At 58.0% G+C, this 21,063-nt stretch overlaps 8 protein-coding genes across 8 annotated transcripts; 3 read left to right on the forward strand and 5 right to left on the reverse strand.

Annotated features, from left to right (window-relative positions):
- Positions 1 to 960: 960 nt before the first annotated feature.
- Positions 961 to 3,065, forward strand: DCS_06923 (C6 finger domain protein; the record flags this gene model as incomplete). Its single annotated transcript, XM_040804210.1, has 3 exons — positions 961 to 1,168; positions 1,248 to 2,950; positions 3,015 to 3,065. 3 exons carry the CDS (start codon positions 961 to 963, stop codon positions 3,063 to 3,065), a joined length of 1,962 nt encoding a protein of 653 aa, XP_040654314.1.
- Positions 3,066 to 3,395: 330 nt separating this feature from the next.
- DCS_06924 (Riboflavin kinase) lies at positions 3,396 to 4,057 on the reverse strand (the record flags this gene model as incomplete). Its single annotated transcript, XM_040804211.1, has 2 exons — positions 3,396 to 3,839; positions 3,947 to 4,057. 2 exons carry the CDS (start codon positions 4,055 to 4,057, stop codon positions 3,396 to 3,398), a joined length of 555 nt encoding a protein of 184 aa, XP_040654315.1.
- A 693-nt stretch (positions 4,058 to 4,750) lies between these two features.
- DCS_06925 (uncharacterized protein) lies at positions 4,751 to 5,599 on the reverse strand (the record flags this gene model as incomplete). Its single annotated transcript, XM_040804212.1, has 1 exon — positions 4,751 to 5,599. One exon carries the CDS (start codon positions 5,597 to 5,599, stop codon positions 4,751 to 4,753), a length of 849 nt encoding a protein of 282 aa, XP_040654316.1.
- A 2,006-nt stretch (positions 5,600 to 7,605) lies between these two features.
- DCS_06926 (uncharacterized protein) lies at positions 7,606 to 11,703 on the reverse strand (the record flags this gene model as incomplete). Its single annotated transcript, XM_040804213.1, has 4 exons — positions 7,606 to 7,935; positions 7,982 to 9,825; positions 9,876 to 11,376; positions 11,428 to 11,703. The coding sequence occupies 4 exons, from the start codon at positions 11,701 to 11,703 to the stop codon at positions 7,606 to 7,608; spliced, it is 3,951 nt and encodes a 1,316-aa protein (XP_040654317.1).
- A 733-nt stretch (positions 11,704 to 12,436) lies between these two features.
- On the forward strand, positions 12,437 to 12,822 carry DCS_06927 (uncharacterized protein; the record flags this gene model as incomplete). The annotated part of the gene is made up of 2 exons (XM_040804214.1): positions 12,437 to 12,625; positions 12,700 to 12,822. 2 exons carry the CDS (start codon positions 12,437 to 12,439, stop codon positions 12,820 to 12,822), a joined length of 312 nt encoding a protein of 103 aa, XP_040654318.1.
- Positions 12,823 to 13,448: 626 nt separating this feature from the next.
- On the reverse strand, positions 13,449 to 16,179 carry DCS_06928 (acetyl-hydrolase; the record flags this gene model as incomplete). Its single annotated transcript, XM_040804215.1, has 2 exons — positions 13,449 to 14,960; positions 15,010 to 16,179. The coding sequence occupies 2 exons, from the start codon at positions 16,177 to 16,179 to the stop codon at positions 13,449 to 13,451; spliced, it is 2,682 nt and encodes an 893-aa protein (XP_040654319.1).
- Positions 16,180 to 16,894: 715 nt separating this feature from the next.
- DCS_06929 (pre-rRNA-processing protein TSR2) lies at positions 16,895 to 17,608 on the forward strand (the record flags this gene model as incomplete). Its single annotated transcript, XM_040804216.1, has 2 exons — positions 16,895 to 16,934; positions 16,998 to 17,608. 2 exons carry the CDS (start codon positions 16,895 to 16,897, stop codon positions 17,606 to 17,608), a joined length of 651 nt encoding a protein of 216 aa, XP_040654320.1.
- Positions 17,609 to 17,794: 186 nt separating this feature from the next.
- Positions 17,795 to 19,119, reverse strand: DCS_06930 (uncharacterized protein; the record flags this gene model as incomplete). Its single annotated transcript, XM_040804217.1, has 3 exons — positions 17,795 to 18,087; positions 18,164 to 18,875; positions 18,934 to 19,119. 3 exons carry the CDS (start codon positions 19,117 to 19,119, stop codon positions 17,795 to 17,797), a joined length of 1,191 nt encoding a protein of 396 aa, XP_040654321.1.
- Positions 19,120 to 21,063: the final 1,944 nt, after the last annotated feature.

Raw genomic sequence — 21,063 nt, forward strand, 5'->3', positions numbered from 1 at the left:
CTCCAAGCGAAGTGGCTGCTGCCCTGTCTTCGAGGCGTCTGCGAGCTTATAGTGGCCGTCCGTATTATTAGCACGGCGACGGCAACGCATTACGCAGCAAATCGTGGTCCGCTGCCAGCTCGCATCCCCTGCGGCTGCGCGACCAGGCTCGCACGACCGCGTCCGACGCCTCCGTCCTCTGCTCCTCCGCGGCCGGTCCAATTATTGTGCCTACTCGGTCGCCGTTGAAAATCGCCGGCGATCGATGCTGCCAGCTGTCCCGGATAGCTGCGTCCAACCCACCACCGCCAGTCCTTGCGAGACGTCCCCAAGGGCTGCGAGTGTCGCGAGTGCACCGAGCACGAAGGCGAGTGCGAGCACGAGCAAGTCGAGCACACCTACCTGGGATCGACGGCCGACCCTCCCATGCCACCGCATCACCGCCGTCCCAGTAGCCATCTACCGGTGCACAGGAACGCCTCGCCTTGGGCCGTCGTCGCCTCATTGGACCCCCCCCCTCCCCCCGTTGGCGGCGGATACGAGGGGAAGTTGACGTCTTGGGAACCTGTTTCGGCTTCTACCGATCATTTGCACGGGAAGCAGCCGTCGAGTCGAGACGGCCACATCCTGACAGCCCACCTCCCTGTCTCAGTCGGCACGACAGGACCCAGCCTTGGACGGATATCCATTCAGACTTCCGGCCTCTGTCGACGCCTCGTGCAGAACCACAACGGCCCCGCAAACGAGCCCTCCGCGCACGCACGAGTACACGAGTACCTGCGTAGGATTTATATACATTGACTTGACCTCTCACCGGCCTGACCCCGGCTCGACTTGGTGTCACGGGGGCGTCGCTGTGCTCCCAACGAGCCGCAGCCGACTTTCTAGCCACGGGAGCTTGTATAGCTGCCAGACCGGCGCGTCAGCGTCGACCGCGCCGTTCTCGACCACCCTGCCTGTATATATAAACAAGACTCTGCCATGATGCCGGACGACATGGAAGAGAACAGCCCAGAGGTTTCGGATCAAATGTCCGACAACGGAGACGAGGCGGAAGCACCCGTGAACGAAGAAGGCGCCAACATGCCCGGTCAATCCAACAAGTACGACGCCAAGGACCCCCTGCGGCCGAGGAGGAAGAAGGCCCGGAGGGCGTGCTACGCCTGCCAGAGAGCCCATCTCACGTGCGGTAAGCGAGCCAGCCACCCAACTCCCTCGGATCGTCATCCGACGACGCGACACTGTCTAACATGATGCCGCCCGTTCAGGAGATGAACGACCGTGCAAACGCTGCGTCAAGCGCGGCCTCGCCACCGGCTGTCAGGATGGCGTGCGGAAGAAGGCCAAGTATCTCCACGACGCGCCCGAGGACGCTCTCGGACCCGTCCTCGGCCCCAGCTACAACAACATCCGGGCGAGGCCGATCAGTCCGCGCCAGGCGTCGTCTCACTCGCACTCGGACGCCGCAGTGCCGGCCGTGACGCCGCCCACCTTTCTGCCTCGCACCGCGACGCCGTCCTTCCCCATCTACCCGGCCGGGAGCCAGGCCCAGGTTGGCATGCCCGACAGCCTGCCGTTCAACCCCCAAGCCTCCCCCGTCTCCGTATCGACCTCCTACCAGGCGCCGGCGGCGGGGGCGCAGAGCATGACGATGCTCCCGGGAAACACGATGGACCTGAGCGCTCTGTTCGACCCCAGCAACCCGGCCTTGTACAACTTCGACCTCGAGGGCCTCAACTTCGGAAGCCAGTACGCCGGTTGGGAGTTTGGCATTCTCAACAAGATGGCGCTGGGCGCGGAAACGCCGCCGTGCGACAACATGTCCCAGACGGCCGACGCCAACTACGCGGCCATGTTCTCCAACGGGGCGACGCCTGCGTACGACGCCATCATGGGCAGCGACTTCTTCGGCGGCGTCGACTCGACGTCCAACTTCTACACGCAGGATAACCTGCAGCATGGCCTTCCGCACGCATACGCCATAGCGGCCGGACCGACGAGCCTTGCGAGCCCCAGCACGGACGCGACGGCAAGCCCGCAAGCGACGCTCGATGCGACGCTCGACGCATCACCGGGCACCGGCCCCTTCGGCGGTCTACCCAACGTGGCTGCCTCAACGATGAAGCCGAGGCAGGACAGGCTGATGCATCAGATGCTCGGCAAGAGGCAGCGAGACTCGGCCGCCGTCTACGCGAGCGTCAAGGAGCCGTATCCGTACACGGCCGGCTTCCACAACATGATCTCGGTCATCAAGCACCGACTGCCCCTGAACAAGCTGCTGCTCATCGCTCGCTCCCTCGGCGAGATCCGGCCGTCGTTCATCTCCTGCACCAAGGATCTGACGCGCGAGGACCTCGTATTCATGGAGAAGTGCTTCCAGCGGACGCTGGTCGAGTTTGACGACTTCCTCCAGCACAGCTGCGCGCCGACCATCGTCTGCCGGCGCTCGGGGGAAGTGGCGGCGGTCAACAAGGAGTTCACGGCGCTGACCCGATGGACGAAGGAGGTGCTCCTCGGCAAGGAGCCCAACCGCAACGCGCACGCGCGTCCGGCATCCAACGGCGGATCCGTCGACGGCGACTCTGCCGCGCGGACGGGAGATTCGACGGCGGAAACGAGAGAGGGCGGCGGCGGCGGCGATCGGCCCCAACCCGTCTTCCTCGCCGAACTGCTCGACGACGATAGCGTCGTTCAGTTCTACCGCGACTTTGCCCAGCTCGCGTTCGAGGACAGCCGCGGAAAGGTGCAGCGGAGCTGCAGCCTGCTCAAGTACCGAACGCAGGACGAGTTGGACGGCAAGGCGCGAACGTCGCGGAAGGACGCCAAGACGAGCATCCTGAGCAGCCGGGTCACGCGGATCGACGGCGAGCACGGCATCTCGCGCATTGCCAAGGACGGCAAGGTCAACTGCACCTACTGCTGGACCATCAAGCGGGACGTGTTTGACATTCCCATGATGATCATCATGAACGTGAGTGGAGGGCGAGCGAGCATGACTGTGCCTCAAAAATCGCGCTGACATGGGTCTCGCCTAGTTCCTACCGAGATATTATCCCAACCAGGGACCTCAACAGCTCGCCGTCTAGACCGTCTCCTGAACGGCTTTCCGTCGGACGAGGTTGATGTTACGTCGCATCCTGGGCTAATGCGATGGCGATGGGATGACACCAGGGAGGAGGTTTCATCCGCCGTCGCGCCCGTCGGTCGGGGTTGCGCATGACGGGCTCCAAGGTATCCGCACATAGTGGATGGCGCGCTGCACAAGCAGGCCGCGGGCAGTTTTCTGTTGAGCTCCATCTAGACCCGTGACTCTATGTATATACCGTTTATGCAATTTTCGGGCTCGCGAGGTCCTCGGAATACACTCCGGGGGTGCTGCCGCGATCCGTTCTCGCCGCCTTCCGCCCTCGCATTCCTCACAACCGGGCCTCGAGCCACCAAGCGTCATCGACGGACGCCTTCTCCGTCCAGGCCTCGCGGGCCAAGCTCTTCCGGGCGACGTCGCAGTCGAACTTGATGTCATCGACGAGGGCGTCGATGCTCTTGTAGTCCTTTTCCTCACGGATGAAGCCGAGGAGGAGCAGACGCATGTGACAGTCGTAGAAGTCGGCTTTGAAGCGATGAAGGAGGTGAACTTCAGCGCTGCGTACCGTGTTCTTGTAGAAGGGGTTGTAGCCGATGGACATGACCATGGGAAAGACAACAGCAGGGGTCGGTGCCGATGCGGACGACGGGAGTTGGTCGGGGTGGGATGCCGGAAGGGCGAGTGATGCGTAGCCGAAGTAGACGCCTGATCTTGCATCGGCGATCCAGGGCGTGCTGGCCGTGTCGACTGGAAGGTTGGCAGTTGGGATGCCGAGCTTTGGAAAGAGAGAGAAGCAAGTTAGCTTTAAGGAGGGGAGTCTCTCAAGCGGTGTGAGTGCTCGGGCACCCGGACGGGCGACAGAGGCTTCGAGGAAAGACGGACCTCTTTCGAGCCACGGCCGAAACCGGCGATGACGCGACCTTCCATCCGCAGCGGGTAGGGTGTCTCCGGGCCGGCGTCAGGGCCGACGATGGCGGGGCGTGAGGCGGTCATGGTGAAGGCTATCACGAAGGGATGGGCCTCGCAGGAGTAGCGGGATGCGAGGTCTTGAATGTGCGTCGTTGACTCGATCTGACCGACTCGCTGCGAATCTGGGGTGTCGATTTGGCGGGGCAGCCATTGCTTGGATAGACAAGAGGCCTAAGGCGTCAGCGGGGCTGTGGGAGCTCCGACCTCAATCAGGCTTGCTCTTACTCGTGCATTCAACCAACTGCGAATCACGAACACGAACGACTCGGGATAACGACAAGATAGACATTGCATTCGGTGCGATTATATCTAAGTACTCGGATTCGGTGGTCAACGGCCATATCTCCCATCCATCGCCAACGCCATCATTTTAACGCCATAACAACATCCCTCCTCTCGAACGCAGTCAAGTCGCGAGACACCCGGAAACTCGAGACTCGCCAGCCGACGCAGAATACAGCACAAGACGATAACGAGGATGCTCATCTCCATCTCGTGAAGTAGCGTGTACGTGCATGGGCGTGGTGACAAACACATGTGCGTGTTCTCGCATTCCGTATGGCCCATCCTCCGCAGGCGCCAGGTTTAGAGTGCGACGTCAAATCAAAATAGCATGCAATTTGAAAGAAATCCAGCACCAGGTTTGCGAGGCGAGACAGCGAGCTCACGGCGCGGTCAATGTCTGGCTCAAGGGCTCGCTCGTATCACGCCGTCGTCTCACTGCGCGGATGTGGGTGCCTCTGGTGCGGGTGCCGCCGTCGTGGGTGCCGCTGTCGTGGGTGCCACTGTCGTGGGTGCCGCCGTCGTGGGTGCCGCCGCGGGCTCGGGTGCCGCCGCAGTCGTCGCAGGGTCCGCAGCGGCTGGCTTCGACGACCACTCGGCGCGGCCGAGCTTGACGATTTCCTTGGCCTCGATGACCCAATAGGCGCTCGGGGCCTTGCCCTGGTCGACGAGCTCGACGGCGCGGACGGCGGCGCGGGCGATGACTTCGGCATCCTGACCAACCATGTCCTGGATGCCTTGACCGGCCTTGCCGAGGCCGCGGGCAATGGTCTGCGCGATCCCCTCGCCCGTCCTCTTCTGCTCGCGGTCGCCCAGGATCACGCCGGGCTTCAGGATGACGGCGTGGTCGAAGCCGAGGCCCTTGACCGCATCCTCGACTCCGTTCTTCATCTTGGCATAGGGTGCGAAGCCCGAGAGGAGGCCGCGCGTGCCGCCGCTGGAGATGAAGACGAAGGTCTTGACGCCAGCCTTCTTGGCCGCCGTGGCAAGCTCAATGTTGAGGTCGTGGTCGATCTTCCACTGGTTCTCGATGCTGCCCGCCGCCGCCCGCGTCGTGCCAAGGGCGGAGAAGGCGGTGGTGGGACTCGGCGAGAGGGCGGCGAGGAGGGCCGCCCACCGGGACGTGTCGGCGTCGACGACGGCCTCGAGCTTCGCCGAAGTCGACTTTGGCGCGCGGCGGGTGATGGTCTGGATGGGCTTGTACGCGTTGCCTTCGAGGAGCGTCGTGAGGATGTGGGAGCCGACGAGGCCGGTCGAGCCGATGATGGCGGCGGCAGAGGACATGATGGATTCTGGGGAGCTCGGAGCGTGCGTCGTGGGTATGGGTTGAGAGTGTGAACGATGGAGATGCAGGATGTGGATGAAGGAGCAGGTTCGAGTCGGGAGCGAATACGTTGGTAGCAGTGTTAACGATGATGCAAGAGGTACGGGAACAGAAGGGTGAGCACAGCGTGGTGAGACATTGGACAGTCGGCGCCTGGAGCTCCGTACCTGTCAATCGCTGGAATGGAGCATGTACCTGTACCTCCGGAGCCGTCGGTACTAAGTCACAGTGGCTTTTCGTCTTCGTTTGTCGGCGTCAGTTCACCCACTACCGTACTGCGTACTGCGCCATAGTGCTGCCAGTTATAGGTAGAGGTACGGAGTAGATAGCACACCTTGCTGCACGTGGACCTGCGAGAAAGCACAGTGTACAATACTCGGACAGCGTTTGGTGCACTGTACACCCAGTAGGTGCACTCCATACTTGTTCATGTGTCTACTGTAAGTGCATGTACGGACTACTGTAAGTATACAGTATTAAGCACTCCGTACGGATAAGGTACTGCACATACAATATGTAAGTAGGTACTTAGGTTAGAGGTAACAAGTACCCTAGGTGCTGCAAGTGCTATACAGTAAGTACTTCTAATACAGTACTTAACACTAAGTACTCCGTACGTACCAAAACATTCAAATGTGGCTGCACTGAGACCTGTACGAAAGGATGGATGCCTCGGAAGGAGATCTCCATGCGGGGGCATGCTGCGAGCCGCCCTCGCCTTTGACTTGATTGCGGAAAACGATCAAACATATTTCCGACAAGCTCAGCCATGGGCAGCTCGCCGATGCGATCAGCTCTCTGGTTCTCTTGGTCTGAAGCTACTGCGACATGCTTGAGTAAGAATGAAAAGGTACCGAGGGGGGCAAAACGTACCTGCACCAACTTCTAGAACAAGTACTTACGTACTTGCACACTCTCTTATCACGATGTAGTGGAGATGATACTTGAACAGCGATCAAGGACATACGGTACTCCATACTTACAGAGTATGGTGACGGAAATTAATTAAGTAATAAGTACTTACTCCGTATCCGTACATGCATGTACTTAATGTACATGTATTTCCGCTTAATGTGAAGGTGTATTCCATGTAAGTACGGAGTACTTAAAACACTGGTAATACTGTACAGCATGTGTACGAGCAGGTACAAACATAAGTACAGCAAGTAAGTACACTATGTGCGTGTACCTAAGTACTTGTCCTCCGAACAATGGACTCCGTAGCAATTTAGTACTTACAGTATATGTAAGTACTCCGGTAAGTATGCGGCAAACAGGGACAGAAAAAGTAATCACTCGAGTGCAGTAAGTACAGTACATGCGTGAGCGACTGACGTTTGGGATTTCTATTATTGACCGTTATTTTACTTCGCATTCATTGCTTACATATCCGTCCAAGTACTGGCATTTCCGTGTCATGTACGGTGCAAATGCTCGACGCCATTCTACAGCATCTGGGCAGATAGGAAATCAATATTTGGCTGGCATTATGCATACGCAAGAGCGCGGCTCCTTTGCCGAACCGTATTGTTACTGATTATTATTACTGACTTTGATGCGGTACTGACTCCAGGGACCACAGCAAGTCGGATATCGAGTCGAATCGAAATCCAGGGGCCATCGTCGAATTCCAAACATGGCACCGATGGTGACGAGCCAACATTATTCATCTTCCTTTTCCTGTCCCATGTGGAAGTAATCCGACATTACTTTATACTTTCAACATTGGCCCATCTACTCATCGTTCCTCCGAGAAGTATGGCACCTTGCCACAGCAGCAATCGTGCCGTAACGTGAATGGGCATGGGTGCCATCATGCCAGCCCGAAGGAACCATAACCTTCATTTGATGACGAGAGGATGAATGAACCTGCCGTCTGCAATTGATAGGTTCAACATCACGCCATAACTTCAGACCAACCGGGCACGCACACAAGCAAGCACATGGAACAGAGCTCAATGGCTTGTTATGCTCTGTCGTACGACGAGCCATCGGCACCATCTTCGAAGTGCCTCTGCGCCGCCGTCGTGCAATCCGCCGTCGGCCGGGAGATCCTGGCAACAAGACGAGAGTTGGAGATGCGAAGCAGATGCGAGGAGGACAGGTCCATCCAGTTCATTGATGCGGCCATTTCTAGGAGTAGACATCTCCACCTGCTGCGCCCAAGTCCCGACCCAGCACATCGAGAGCTCGACGTGGCCCGTATGACTTGCGCGAGATGGTCCCTTTGCATTTCCATGTCCATCGCCAGCTTGTCCAGCGTCATGTCCGCCAGCGGCAGCATCGCCGTCGCCAACTGCCGTCGTTCTCGTCGAGCCTCACGTTTCTGCTTCGTCACTCACATCGGCATCACTCCCCTCGGGCGAATCCCCAGGCACCCATATGAGCAGCCCGTCCTTGTCAATCTTCATGCCTTCGGTGGGGATGATGCGGAGAATCTTCTGAAAGTATTTATCCCGAACCACCAACCCCGGCCGCAGGTAGGTGCCCGTAACGAGCGGCAGGAGCCGGTACCTCGTCGTCCGCCGCGACATGGGCAGCAGATGCATCGTCGTCTGCTTCGTGCCTGAAAAGGCAAACGTGTCGCTCGGGTCCATCGTCAGGCCGAATGTGAGAAAGTGATGCGATGGGTTCTCGATCGTCAAGTCCACGTGCATTAGGCTCGGCCATGCTTCCGGCGGCGCGTGCAGCACCGATGCGAGCACCCGCGGCTCCGTTCCCAGAACGAGATACTGGCCCGCTGGCATCGTGGTGGTGTTGACCGCACCGTCGCCAGCCGCCGTTCGGCGCTGCCACTTGATGACGAAGTCGAGGTCTAGCGTCACCGGGTGACGGTCATCTAGCCGCAGCTTTTGCGCGACCAAGTCGAAGCGCGCCTCGTGCATCGTCTTCGGCGCCGCGACAAGGCCGCCCTCGGCCATCTCTGGCCTGTCGACGATGCTGCAACGTGCCTCGCCGGACGAGAGGATCCTCAGATCCGTCTCCGTCACCCGGAGCTCCTCCGTCGCAAACGATGCGTAATGGCATAGCAGGCACCACTTCTGCGCAAACCCGCGAGCGTGCGTCGCCAGTCCCTCGTCCACTTCCTGCAGCCCTTCCGGATCGAACAGGCTCGGCCACGGGTCCTGGTGAAGGCGCGGAACGAGGTCGTAGTTTGCCTCGAACGGGGCCACCACGTTCACCGGCAACGGTAGCACTTGAATGATGGGGGTTGCCGCGTCCGACTCCAAGTGGTACGTTGCTCGAATGTGCAACTCGTATACGACCGGCGTGTCTGACTTGTCGATCCGAATCGGAACCTCGAGGGATGCACCTTTGGCCAAGCGACCTAGAGGAATCGTTCGCGTGCGGGATTCTGCTTCGCCGCCCTCTGCCGCATGTTCATCGCCATTTGCGACGACTTGAAAGGAGGGCAACAGTCTGCCAAACATGTGCACGTCGAGTTTGACGTTTGCCGCCTCGTCCTCGTCGTTGCGAAACTCGACCTGCAGGTGCACCGCCTCGTCTTTGTAATACTGCTCTCGAGCATCCACGAGACCGATGTGCATCTTCGGTGGCCGCGGTTGGATTTGCAGCATGTGCGCGTCAACCCGAGGCCGACGAGCCTGCCTCGAACCGTCGACAAACCAGCCGACTGGCCGATCGGTTTCCCGAAACTTGTGAATGTAGTCGAGGTCGAACGCCTCGCTTCGATACGAGAGCGTCACAGAAGCCGCCTCGGCAACGCCGGCCTCTCGGAGCGGAATGGCCATTTCGAGCACTCGTATCTGACCCGGGCGCAACGACAAGTCGGTCCGGCCTCTGATCTCGGACGGCAGTTCGCCATCCGAGTCTTCGGGAAACCTCTCGTCGAGGTTGAGCGCGCTGATGAGCGTACCGCTGTCTGTCGTTTCATTTCCTTTGAAGGCTTCGTGCTCGATCGTAATGGGCTTGATGCTGCCTTCGAACTGGACTGTCATGGACGACAACGTGACGGGGGGGGAGCCTGGGTGAGCTTCCGAGGTCAGCGCCACCTGCGCTGTGCACATCTCGCCAGCCTTGCTCTCCTTGTGGCGGAACACAAAGCTCGCAGAGACAAAGGACGGCACAGAGTCATCCGTCAGGTGGACGACGGGCTTGTTGTCGGCCTTGACGCCATCCAGAGATTTTCCAAGGTCATAGTGCCACTGAGGTCGCTTCGGGAATCCTGACAAACCGTCAGACGCGTCATTCACAGGGGTTGACCTTGCCACTTACTCCTGTGCAACAGTTCCCAGTCGATGGAGACGACGACATCAGCCCGCCCCGTCGCCACTGCCGCACTCCTCATGATCCAGCAGAGATCTTCAGACGCACGAAGCCACTCCTCCGATCGAAACGACCCGTCGGCCCACATCGGCTGCAGCAGGGTCATTGCCTCCTCCCATGACTCCATCGAGGCCAACTCTCTCGCGCATTCAATAGATATCTCGGCCGTCAGCCGAGGTTGGCCGTATGCTTGGAACTGGGAGCGAGCGGCCATGAGACAGTCGACGACGAGCCGAGAGTAATTGACCCCCTCCCCGGTCAGCGGATATTCTTGATGCGGCGCCGGGCACATGTATGTGTCGAGGCCATACGGCTGCAACGATTGTGCGTCGGGCGCGACGCGATCCTCGTCCGGCATCGCATGCGCCAACGTTCTTCGGGAAGCCATGTGGCGCGCAGCCATTCGATGCCAGTACCCTGCATGGTGAAGAAGCTCCCAGGGCTTCAGCCGCTCGCCTAGCACCGCCTTCTCGGCCGGCAAGAACAGCGTGGGAGGGATGAGGGCTGGGACCCCTTCAACGAGCTCGGCCATCACCGTTGCCCAGCGCGCCTCCCAAGCTTGCCATCCGTAGGTATTCGTCCCCTGGCCCCGGCGGTCGACGAAATCGCCGATGCGTTCTCGATGACTCTGCCATCGCCTTACGGCCAAAGTCGTGTTTCCCACCCAGAGCTGAATTCGGAGACAGCGGATGGTGATGATATCCGACAGCTGCCGCGCCTCGTTCCAGCGAGTGCTCCAGCTGGGCATCAAGTCCAGAAGGTCGGAGCCTAGCAGTATTTCGTACGCCTGCTCGAACGATCTGATGGCGGCATCGGCCTCCTGACGAAAGGAAGCGAAAACGGCGGCCTTGAAATCGTAGCGAAAGTTCCAATCCGGGAGGGAAAGGGTGCGCGAGGTGCCAGAGGTCGGAGGGACCGTTGGCCTAGGGGTGATGCCCCGGGAACGCTTTTTCCTAGCATGCCTGCCCAGGTCACGGTAGTAGTCGATTGCAGTGCCGAACCAGGCAGACAGGATGCTGTCCATGACACGCCTTAGCTCGGCCGGGGATTCCTGAACTGGGATGTAGAAGATGGATTTGGGGTCGAGGCCTGCGCTCCTCCGAACCGACTCCAACTGATCCTGTACAGAATCAGATCGAGCCGAATCATCATCTTCCGTGCCCATGAAAATGATGACCAGGCGCGTCTTGTATCCAGATGCGGTCAGCTTTCTTTTGAACTCACCGATTTCGGTTCCTAGTTGGTCATCCTTGCTCAGGTTGTAAAAGCAAGCATAAATACAGGGCACGAGCTCTTGATGCTTTCTAATCCACTGCGAGTTGATCAATCCGTCTGGGTACAGCTTCGAGACGGGAGACAGGGGAGAAAACGGGGAGTGCAGGATCGGCGTCGACTCGGGCTGCTCAACCAACTCGGGCAGCTTGGCGCGACGAGAGGGAAGGAGAAACGACTGCAAAGGTCAGCAAATGCGATGGATGGTATCGACACGACGGGCACGTACCCTGCCAAGAGCTCTGATGCGAAAGCGATAGGGCTCGTCACGGGAAAAGCTTGTGCAAGCCGTTCTGCGGGCGTTGATCTCTCCAAAATACGCCTGCAGAACGTCTGCTTCCCTGCGTCTCAGAAGCGGCAGGTCCGACTTGACCAGAAGGCATTGATTGTCACTCTCGTCATCGCCGTCGAAGTCGAAGGGGGCGTCAGGCGGTGTCTCGTTCAGACCCGAGGCAATGAGCAGCGGGGCATTGTGATCCAAGCTTCCGACGGGATAGCCATCCATCGTATGAGCGTCCGTACCGCAGAGGCATACGCTGCGATTTGAGGACTGGCACTTGTTGGAGTCGCAAGGAGTACTGCAAGTATCACAGCAAACGCAATTTGTTGACGCGAATCCGAGACGTTAGCACAGCTCCCTGCTAGGCCGCCTCGTAAGGATAGGACGAGCGGCCGGCGATCGGTAGCTGTGGTGATTCTGTATGGCGTTCAGAGTGACAGTCATGTGCTCGTCGCTCGTCGTGGTGCACATGCGAGTATTGGAGACACGACACGCGGAGTCTCGTCATCGGGAGCTGATCGAGGAGCTGCGGGACTGCTTCTGGTCGAATGACTCGGAATCCACCCGCTGCAGCGCTTCAGTGCTAGGTGCTCACTAATAGTACAAGGCATTATTACTGGACGGAGTACTCTGGCAGGTACTCCGTACTACTACCCGTTCGCCGTAACCCTGTTAGCAGTGAACAGTAATATTGCCTAAGTACTTACTTAATCTACACCCTAAGTTGGTGTGTGGGTATCTGTCGGTAATAGCCCGTCGCTCCCGGATCGGAACAACGCAGGCCGCCGTACAGAGTACAGCGCCAAATTTCCAACTGCCCCAACTCCATCCATGACCACCAGCTCGACGGCACAAAACGCTTCCAGCCTGGGCCTTCAACCACCAAACGCATACTTCGAACCGAGTATCGCCTCGTCCTCCGGCAGCCTGGGTCAACGTGACAGCCAGTCGGCCAGCCATGAGACCAACCCAAGCCCTCTCCGTTGGGCGCTACCGCCACCTGAAGCTCACAACAAAAGATGTCGGCAAGGGCTTCTACAAGGGCAATCGAACCGGCTCCATGGGTCGCCACACAAAATACGGAGGATACACAATCGAGTGGAACAAGGTGCGGACGTACGTCGTCCCAGACCTCAAAGACTTCAAGGTACCTACGCTGCTTCCTGGGTGTACTGCATCGTCATCATCGACCAACAGCTAACTGGCCGCCCACACCCCTAGCTCACGCCGTTTGTGAGCCGGCAGATTAGGTTGCAGCCGGGCGATTACAAGGGCTTGGAAAAGGGCCCCCAGGACCCCTACTTTTATGTTGAGCAGTGGAAGCGGTTCAATGGCGTGGACTGAGAATCGGGGCGATAACGCTGCGGATGCTCTGCGAGTGGACAAGCCAGCCCGACCCGTTCGGTTTGTGTACTCTGGTGATGATGCGAACTTGCGCGACGGAACATGGGGACCTCGGCCGCGATTGTACATACCCTGCCATGTACCAACATGTATGACGATATGTGTGTTAGAATGGCATATCAGCCAAGCCGGTAATCGATTTACGCAAGCGAATACACTGCGATGGGAACGCGTTTGCGAAGCACTGCTCAACAGGACGCATAATTGTCCACCGATTCTTCGCACCACCCGATGTAAACGTATCCTGTCATCCTACATTGGCCACTTTTTGCCACTGCGTGTGTGAGTGTGAGGCCTCGTCCGATCGATGCGGAGTCCGCCTCCATTGAATAACACGACTAGCAAATGATGGGTAATTGAAATGTAAGTGTACGGTTCGCATCACATCAACGAGCGCGTTTCGGTGACCGTAAAAGCAGTATATTCAAACATTGCGCCTATCTATCAACCCTTCTATCCTTGATGTTCTAGATTATGACTCTCAAAAAACCACATTGTGCCCCGGTCCAATATACATCTACGTCATCCTAAATATTTGACGAGATTTGGTGGATAGGGGGATGAGCCTACGGCGCAAAGGGCCACCAACTGGCGGTCCCAGAGGCCTCCCAGGAAGCTGCCGGATGTGTAGGGCCCGTGTTGGATCTCGATTCATCATCTCGCTCGGTGACAGAGTCCGGCGCGACGATCGTCGGCACCTCTGGTAGCACTGCCGGCTTCTCCCGCTGCTCCTGCTCCGTCTTGACGGCTGCTTCAGCCTTCAGTGGTCCCGTGACATGGAACTGCGGCCCCAGAGGGGTCATCGGGGGTGAGTTCGGCCCCGGGCTCACGGCCGAGTTCAGCGTCAGCATGCTCGCCGTTTCCGCGTCCTTCTTCAGGCTAAACGGCAGGGCAATGCCGTCCAGTATCGGTCGCTTCCCTGCTACGCCGGTCTTGGGTACGTAGTTGGGGCCGAGGCCGACGCCAGAGTCCTCCCTGGCGCGGCGCTCGGCTAGGAGGGCGGCGATGGGCGTTTCGTCAACGTCTCCATCAGTCGGCTGTTCCTCAATCACGGTCCGACACTCGGAGTGATTTTGACTTTCGGCATCGGCCGATGCCAACGCAGGCTTCTGTGCCTCGATGTCGGCAAAGGGCCTTGCGCCTTGCCCCTCGTCACCTGTTACCGCCAGGACGTCTGGCTCTCGACCTGCCTGCTTTTCTCGCTCGACGGTAGCCTCGTCGTGCTTGGAACCCAGAAGCGACCAAAATGCTAAGCCGAGACTCCTCTTGTTCTTTCCCACGGCCAGCTCGGACTCGATCCGCACTCTACCGGCCAACGCGGTCGGCGGCGGATGCTCATCGGGATACAGCTCCCGCAGCCCGATGGTGAGATCTTTGACAATCTTCCGGTGCACCTTGGCCGTGGCGGAGGAATAATTGTCATCCCACTGCCGCTTCATCGCCATCCATTTCTTGACCGGCTCTTCCTTGATGACGCAGACAGAGGCCGACTCCATGCAGCAGCCGGGAAGGTCCGACTCCGGTGCAAGAGGAAGAGTCATGCCATGGCGCGTGACTCTTTGCCGAATCATGTGCTTCCGGAACGGTGGTAGAGGATCGCCCGCTTTTCCCACTTGAGCTGGCACGGAAGACTTTTGTTTTCCCTGCTTCGCCGCCGAAATGTCGGTGTCCGATTCGGTCGAAATGACGGATATGGCGTCGTCATCCATGATCTCGATTCCCGTCTTCTGCGCTCGAGCAAAGGCCCAGGCGCCGAACTGGGAAACGGAGCGAAACATGTACTTTGCGGGTCGGGTGAAGCTGAGTGTCGGGGCTACATGGCATAGGCCGTCCCAGACTTGAAGTTGAACGTCGGTCGGACAGTACTTTTGGAGAAGCTCTCGCCCTCGATCCGTCATGATATCGGCTGACGGAGCATACTTGGCAGGGTTCGCAAACTTATGGGCCAGAAAAATTTGCTCGTCACGCAAAATCTCGCCACCGCCGACCATGACGAGCACCGGCGGCAATCCGCCGAGAGTCGGTTGCATCACGGGGCTGACCAGCGGGTGCGTGAGGAGAGCGTTCGTAGTGTACATCTGGAGCCGTTAATGACATGCTGCATCCGGGAGGGGTCGTCCCACGAACATGTATCTGATCTTTGATGGTGACGAGCTCGCCGTCCATCATGATGGAAAGGTGCCCTTCGGTATCCGACTTCATCTCGCCGTTGTCGCCTTTCACTTCAACCGTCTTCTCACTCGTCGCAATGGACGGCAGTTGCCGTTTTTCGACCGTGTCGGCGCCGGCAGGCTTCTTGGCATCAACACCTAGCTTCCTTTTCGCAGCCTCCTCTCGAAGCTGGGCAATGGCTGCGTCGTCGAGCGGTGGCCACGCTCGCGATGGCTTATGATGGAAGCCCGACTGAGGTATGTAGTCCAGGGGAGCATCGGCCGACAGGCTGGGAAAAGAGTGCGTCAAGTCGACCCAGGGACTGATGAGAATGGCGCCGGCGGGGAGAGGAACGCCCTGGTCGCGCAAGACGCAGAGAAGCGAGACGACCATGCCGCCGCCGGCCGAATCGCCGGCGAGGACAATGGTGCTCGGGTGTTGGGTTTGCAGGAGGTGAAGGTAGGCCGCCAGACAATCCTGCAGGCCGCAAGGGAATGGGAACTGCGGTGCGAGCCGGTACTTGGGGGCGAAGACTCTTGCCTTGAGCTTGCGGGCGTGCCGCTGCATCTGGTACCGATGCTCGTCCACGCTTCCGAAGAAATAGGCGCCACCATGTATGTACATCATGACGCGTTTTCCCGCATCGCCCGTCTTCTTCCGCTCGTTGGCGTCCGATCGCATCTCGATCCACTCGGCCTGCAGCGATGACTTGGGCTTCCTCCACTGCCACCAACCCTTGCCGCCAACTTGACGGATGCCATCAGGCCCAAGGTGGGCCTGGAGAAGATCGGCCGATCGGGTGAGCTGCTCGTCGGAAACGACGGCCTCGTCAGCCTTGACCCATTGCGGGCACGGCACCGATTGCGAGGTAAACGCCTGGAGTTCCTCGACGGTATGGTGTGAGGCGAACTCGAGAAACGAGCGGATCAGATGTAACCCTTGATCGTACGACAGGTGGGCCGTCGGTTGCTCTCTGAAATGCTTTCTGTGGAGGTACTGTGATTTCGTCTCGTCAGTCCAGGAATCACAAGTCACAACGTGGCCGATCCAAGTGCTGGAGATTGTGAGACTTGCATGTGAGAACAGGGTGGTCACGACGGTCGGCGTAACGGCCAGCGAGACGGACGCAGTACTGAGTTTCTTCATTGTGGTATCACCCAGCAAACGTGCTCCATGCCGTATATATGATACAAATGGATGACGAGAGATTTGTGTAGTGCATAGAGAAAGTGGCCTTCTATTCGCGGGACAGTTTGAGCGATTCCCACGAGCTTCATGATGGACTTCCTAATCCGGCGTGTTTCAACATTGGCGGGGAGGTCGACAAGCATGTTCTTACTGCGTAAGTACTCCGTACAAGAGCGGATAATGTACGGAGTAAAAGATCAAATATTACTGTAGGTCTACAATGGTGTACTGTAAGTACTCATACCTACTAGGTAGCTTTTACAGTGTATCACTACTGTAGTTGTACATGTTCGGAGTGCTGCGCAAGTACGCTACGCCGAAATTGTATCTCGGCGATCGCCAGACTAGAGTATAATGTACTGTATAAAGTGTATACTTAATAAGCCCAGTACAATTTGTAAGTATGTAGGTAAGTACTTAAGTACTCATACTGTAAGTAAGCACTGTACGGAGTAGCAAGTACATAAACACTTGTACATGTACATGAATGGAGTACCACAGGCTCCGAGCTAGCTGTAACGGGTCCTAGTTCGTGCGAATATTGATACTGGCCTGTGAATGCGTAGCGGGAAGACCCCCGTTGCTCGGTGAAACACCAAAAAATTTGCGACATGACATCGTTGGCACTCTACGGTTTCCCCTCCAGAATCAACCCCGCCATACAGTTCGAAAAATGACGGCACCATCAGAGCCAGCGCAACTGTTGTCGGCTGGTATGTATCGGCGCTGACAAAATTCATACTCAGCGGACTCCCTCTAATGTATTGATTTTCTAGCAATCCGCCAGTCCAACTTTGAACAGGGCATCGCCTATGCCCTCCATCTCTGGCCCGCCTTGACGCTGTCCGTGCAAAACGGCTGGGGAGGCCCCGACTCGGCCGACAAGCGAGACTGGTTCGCTGGCGCCGTATCCGATCTATTCCCCGAATTCACCGATGCGCCACCCCAAGGCCCACCGGCCACTGCAGCCCCCGAGCCGGATCAGGAGGAGGTAGAGACGGTATTGCTGCAGGTCATGATTGACGAGTTCGACGTCAACGTCGACGACGACTCTGGCGCCGAGGTGGCTGGTCAGATTATCCGAGCACGGACCCAGTGTGCAGCTGGGCAGTTTGACGAGGTGAACGTGCTCAGGGAACGGTTCTCGAACCGCAAGGGCAACAAGGTGGATCAGATGTTCAAAAAGGCCGAGGATGCAGACCAAGACACCGACTGGGAATCGGATGATTCAAACGACGACGAAGACGACGTCGACGACGACGACCAAGGGGCAGGTGCAGATGTCGAGATGGGCGACGCGCCCGCCTTGGTGTCTGCGGCAAAGGAGAAGAAGCCCGGGCCGCAGGTGGACGAGGATGGGTTCACCATGGTGACGAAGAGAAAATGAGGGAATGTGAGGGATTGGATGCATACTGGAATACTCAATGTACAAGGATACCCAAATGCAGGAGCAAAAGATGGACTTCTTGCAATAGTCAATGATGACAGGCCAAACGCCGAGCTGCCCAAGAACGCGCGCCAGCAGACAAGGGGGAAACGACTAGAGTGAAGGAGGAAGGATAGAACTAGGGCCTCACTCCCAATCATCGTCGCTGTCATCGTCCTTCTTAAGCTCCTTCGGGCTATCCGGTCCCCGGCTCGTCTCTCCCGACGCCTCGCCGACGACATCGTAGCTCGCCTCGCTATCCGCCTGCGACTTTTCGTCGTTGGACTTGCGCGACTCGGCTGCCGTCGACTGCTTCTGCTCGGGCGGTTCGACGGTATTCGACGAGGAAGGCGTTGCTGCCTTTCGGGTCGACTCAACGTCACTCTTGGTGGCGTCGTCATCCGAATCGTCCCAGGCCACTTCGTCCTCGGCTTTGGCAGCTTCGTCGAGAGCGGTCAGCACACACATCTGGTCGCCCGCCGGCGCGGAGTCGCGGTCAAGGGTCGTCAAACTCACCGTTGAGAAGATCGCGCCGCCGGTTCTCGGCCGTCTCGATGGTGTGTCGGAGGTAGTAATAGCGCTTCCAGAAGTCGGCATAGGGAATCTGCTCCGGCACAACCTTTTCCATGGTCGTCTGCAGCTCGGGGTACTGGGCCAAGTCGTTGCTGATGTCCCCCGTCTTCTTGTCGACGTCAAAGTCCTTTGCCCACGTCTCAAACTCGTCTCCGGATGGGTCCCTCGTGAAGCTCTCGGGCGAGGTGTGGATGACGTGCAGCTGCGCGTCGAAGCGCGAGGCGTGAATGACACGCTTCCCCTGGGCATCCGTGCTTTCGAAGAGGACGGTGCTTCCCTCGTCAGAGTGGTCCGGGGGTGCGATGGCGATGGCATCCCGGAGGAAGTCGCGCATGTTGGTGCCGAAACGCAGAAGCGCTTCGTCTGCGGCATCCTCGGCGCGCTGCAAATCTTTGAGTCGCTTCGCCGCCTCGGACCGAAGGCGGGCGAGCACGGTCTCGGAATGCTGGGTGGCATCCTCGGATGAGGGGTGCTTTCCTTGGGTCGGTGTCGACTGGGCGTCGTCGCCATCCGTCGTCTCCCTTTCGGCGTCTCGGTTGATTGAGAGAGAGCGCGTCTGGTTCAGTATGGTTTCGCGCAAATCCGTGAGGCCTTTGCTGGCATCCCCGGAGACCTCGGCAAGCTCTTTTTGGGCTTGCGTGTAGACCGATTCACCCTATGGATTGGCACGTCAGACTTTGTCCAAGGACTGGGGTGGGCATCGGCCGGGGTACCTGTTTTACGACATTGCCCAGGAAGTCTCCGATCTTCAGTCCCCACGGGCTTGACGAGATGGCCTTGTAGGCGTCCTGGATGTCGTCGTTCAGCGACGATTGCTCCCCTGGCTTTGGCGTTCCGGTCGACTCCGTCCGGTCGGCGGAGTAGGCTTCCACCTGGATATGATCGTACGTGAGATCCATCGATTGGGTATAGTTGCTGGGAACCTAACAATCTTTGATTTTGGTTTCCGTCAGCCGCTCGCTGATTGATGTGCTGTTTCGTGCAGTCGTTGGTGTTGAGGTCATGTTCGCCCCAGCATGTGTCGGCCTCGTCTGTGGCTGCTTGAAGCGCTTTACCGCAAACGTCACGTTACTAGCAGGTGGTGTGCGGTGGCTCGGTACCGCACTCCACGCATAGCGCGTACAGGGTACTTGCACTCTGCACGGAGTGCTCCGCAATAAGTACTTGCTTAGTACATAAATCGTCCCTGAAAGACAAGTATTAGTAACTTGTACGGAATAACCGTACGGAGTAGATGTGCAAGTACTGTAATAGCGCTTTACGGAGCACCCCTGCCTACAGTAGGTCCTGAACGGCCCCCTCCAAGTACTCCGTACATGGGCATCATGTCACGTGTCTATCCCTTTGAACACGCATCTGGAAAACAGGTGTGTTGCATGCGATGGATGCGAACGAATATTATTACCGTACTTATCATTATGAACCGACTAGTGGCATGCCGTCTGTGGCAAACAATGGCCAAGTTCAGCGCCACGTGCCTGGGTTCGTACAGAATTACTTCCTCAACGTACCCCTTTCGCCAATGTCAACCTTCGGGTGCGTCAACAATGCCTTGGCATCTACTCCGTACTCACGTTGACGGCGACAAGTTCATTTCGGCCTGAAAGTGAATGCATTCGGCTGGAAGTGGCAAACCACTGTCCAAAGCATTTGTGACAAGAGTGTGTGCATTCGCATATTCCATCTCTCAGGCCTCTACCGCGCTCCTAGAATCCAAGTATTCTTACTCTTCTCCCACGGCAGACCGGCAACCTCGGAGGTTTGCCCCCAGATTCCAGATGGCATGTTCCAGTTCGAGTAGGTCGTTGCTGGGGAAGCCAAGCGCCACACATAATTATCTCATCGTCGTCGACGCCGTGCTCGATATTTACCGTGGCGGTAAGTGCAGGCATGCTAATGTGCAAGTCAGCGCCGCACTTCCCTCCATGCTCATGACGACAAACGTGTTGTGAAGCGGATGCAGATTTTCCAGGCGATGACAGACCTCGTTCGAAAATGCTGCATCATTCGATGCAAATGCTTGGGTGGACGCGGAAGCTGAGTCGCAAGCAGAATGCAGCGCAATGTTCGAGGGCGCCTTCTCGTAACCTCGGCGAGCAACTGCATCAGAGCACTTCTAGGCGGTCCCGAATAGCAATTGTTGCCGCATTCATGCCATGCACAGCAGGTACGTGCCCGGAAGTCCGTCACGGTGTAGCCAATACACAATCTGCATTCCACAATCGAGTCATCGACTTTCACCCGGCATCACTTCGGCATGGTCCAATGTCTCGCGGTCTGTCACGGGGGCAAAAAAGAAAAGGCAAGGCTTGTCCTGAACAGCTGGACAATCGTGATGATGTTGCAAAGTTGTTGCCCTCGGAGTGTCGGCCCGTCCTTGGAGTGAACGGCATGCAAGACATGTTGCGAGCTCCCGTGGCGTGCTGCGGGCAATACCTTGTGACCGATCTGTGACGGATGGTGTTCACTCCATCGTGTGCACAGAGGAGCGTTCGCACAACGGGGCGCGGGGTAAACACATCGCAGTTCCTTACTCTTCACCGACCGAACCGCCTCTCGCCGTAATCTGCCAGTCAGTGGCTTCATTGATGGGTTGCTGCCCCGCGACAGCACGTGGAAGGGTGTCTCGCGTTCCCTGAAGCGGCCTGGTTCAGCGCCAGCACAGCTGCTTCAGCGCCGGCAAGGCTGCTTCAGCGCCAGCACTCCTGTTTCAGTGCTGGAACAGCTGCTTCAGCGCCAGCACAAATGCTTGATCCCCAGCACAGCTGCTTCAGTGCCAGCACACTGAACCAGAGGGGGCTAGCAGAGATTTACACCGTTCATGTACAGCAATACTGCGGGAG

Source organism: Drechmeria coniospora, chromosome 03 (genome assembly GCF_001625195.1).
Source record: "Drechmeria coniospora strain ARSEF 6962 chromosome 03, whole genome shotgun sequence".
NCBI classification, from domain to species: Eukaryota; Fungi; Ascomycota; class Sordariomycetes; order Hypocreales; family Ophiocordycipitaceae; genus Drechmeria; species Drechmeria coniospora.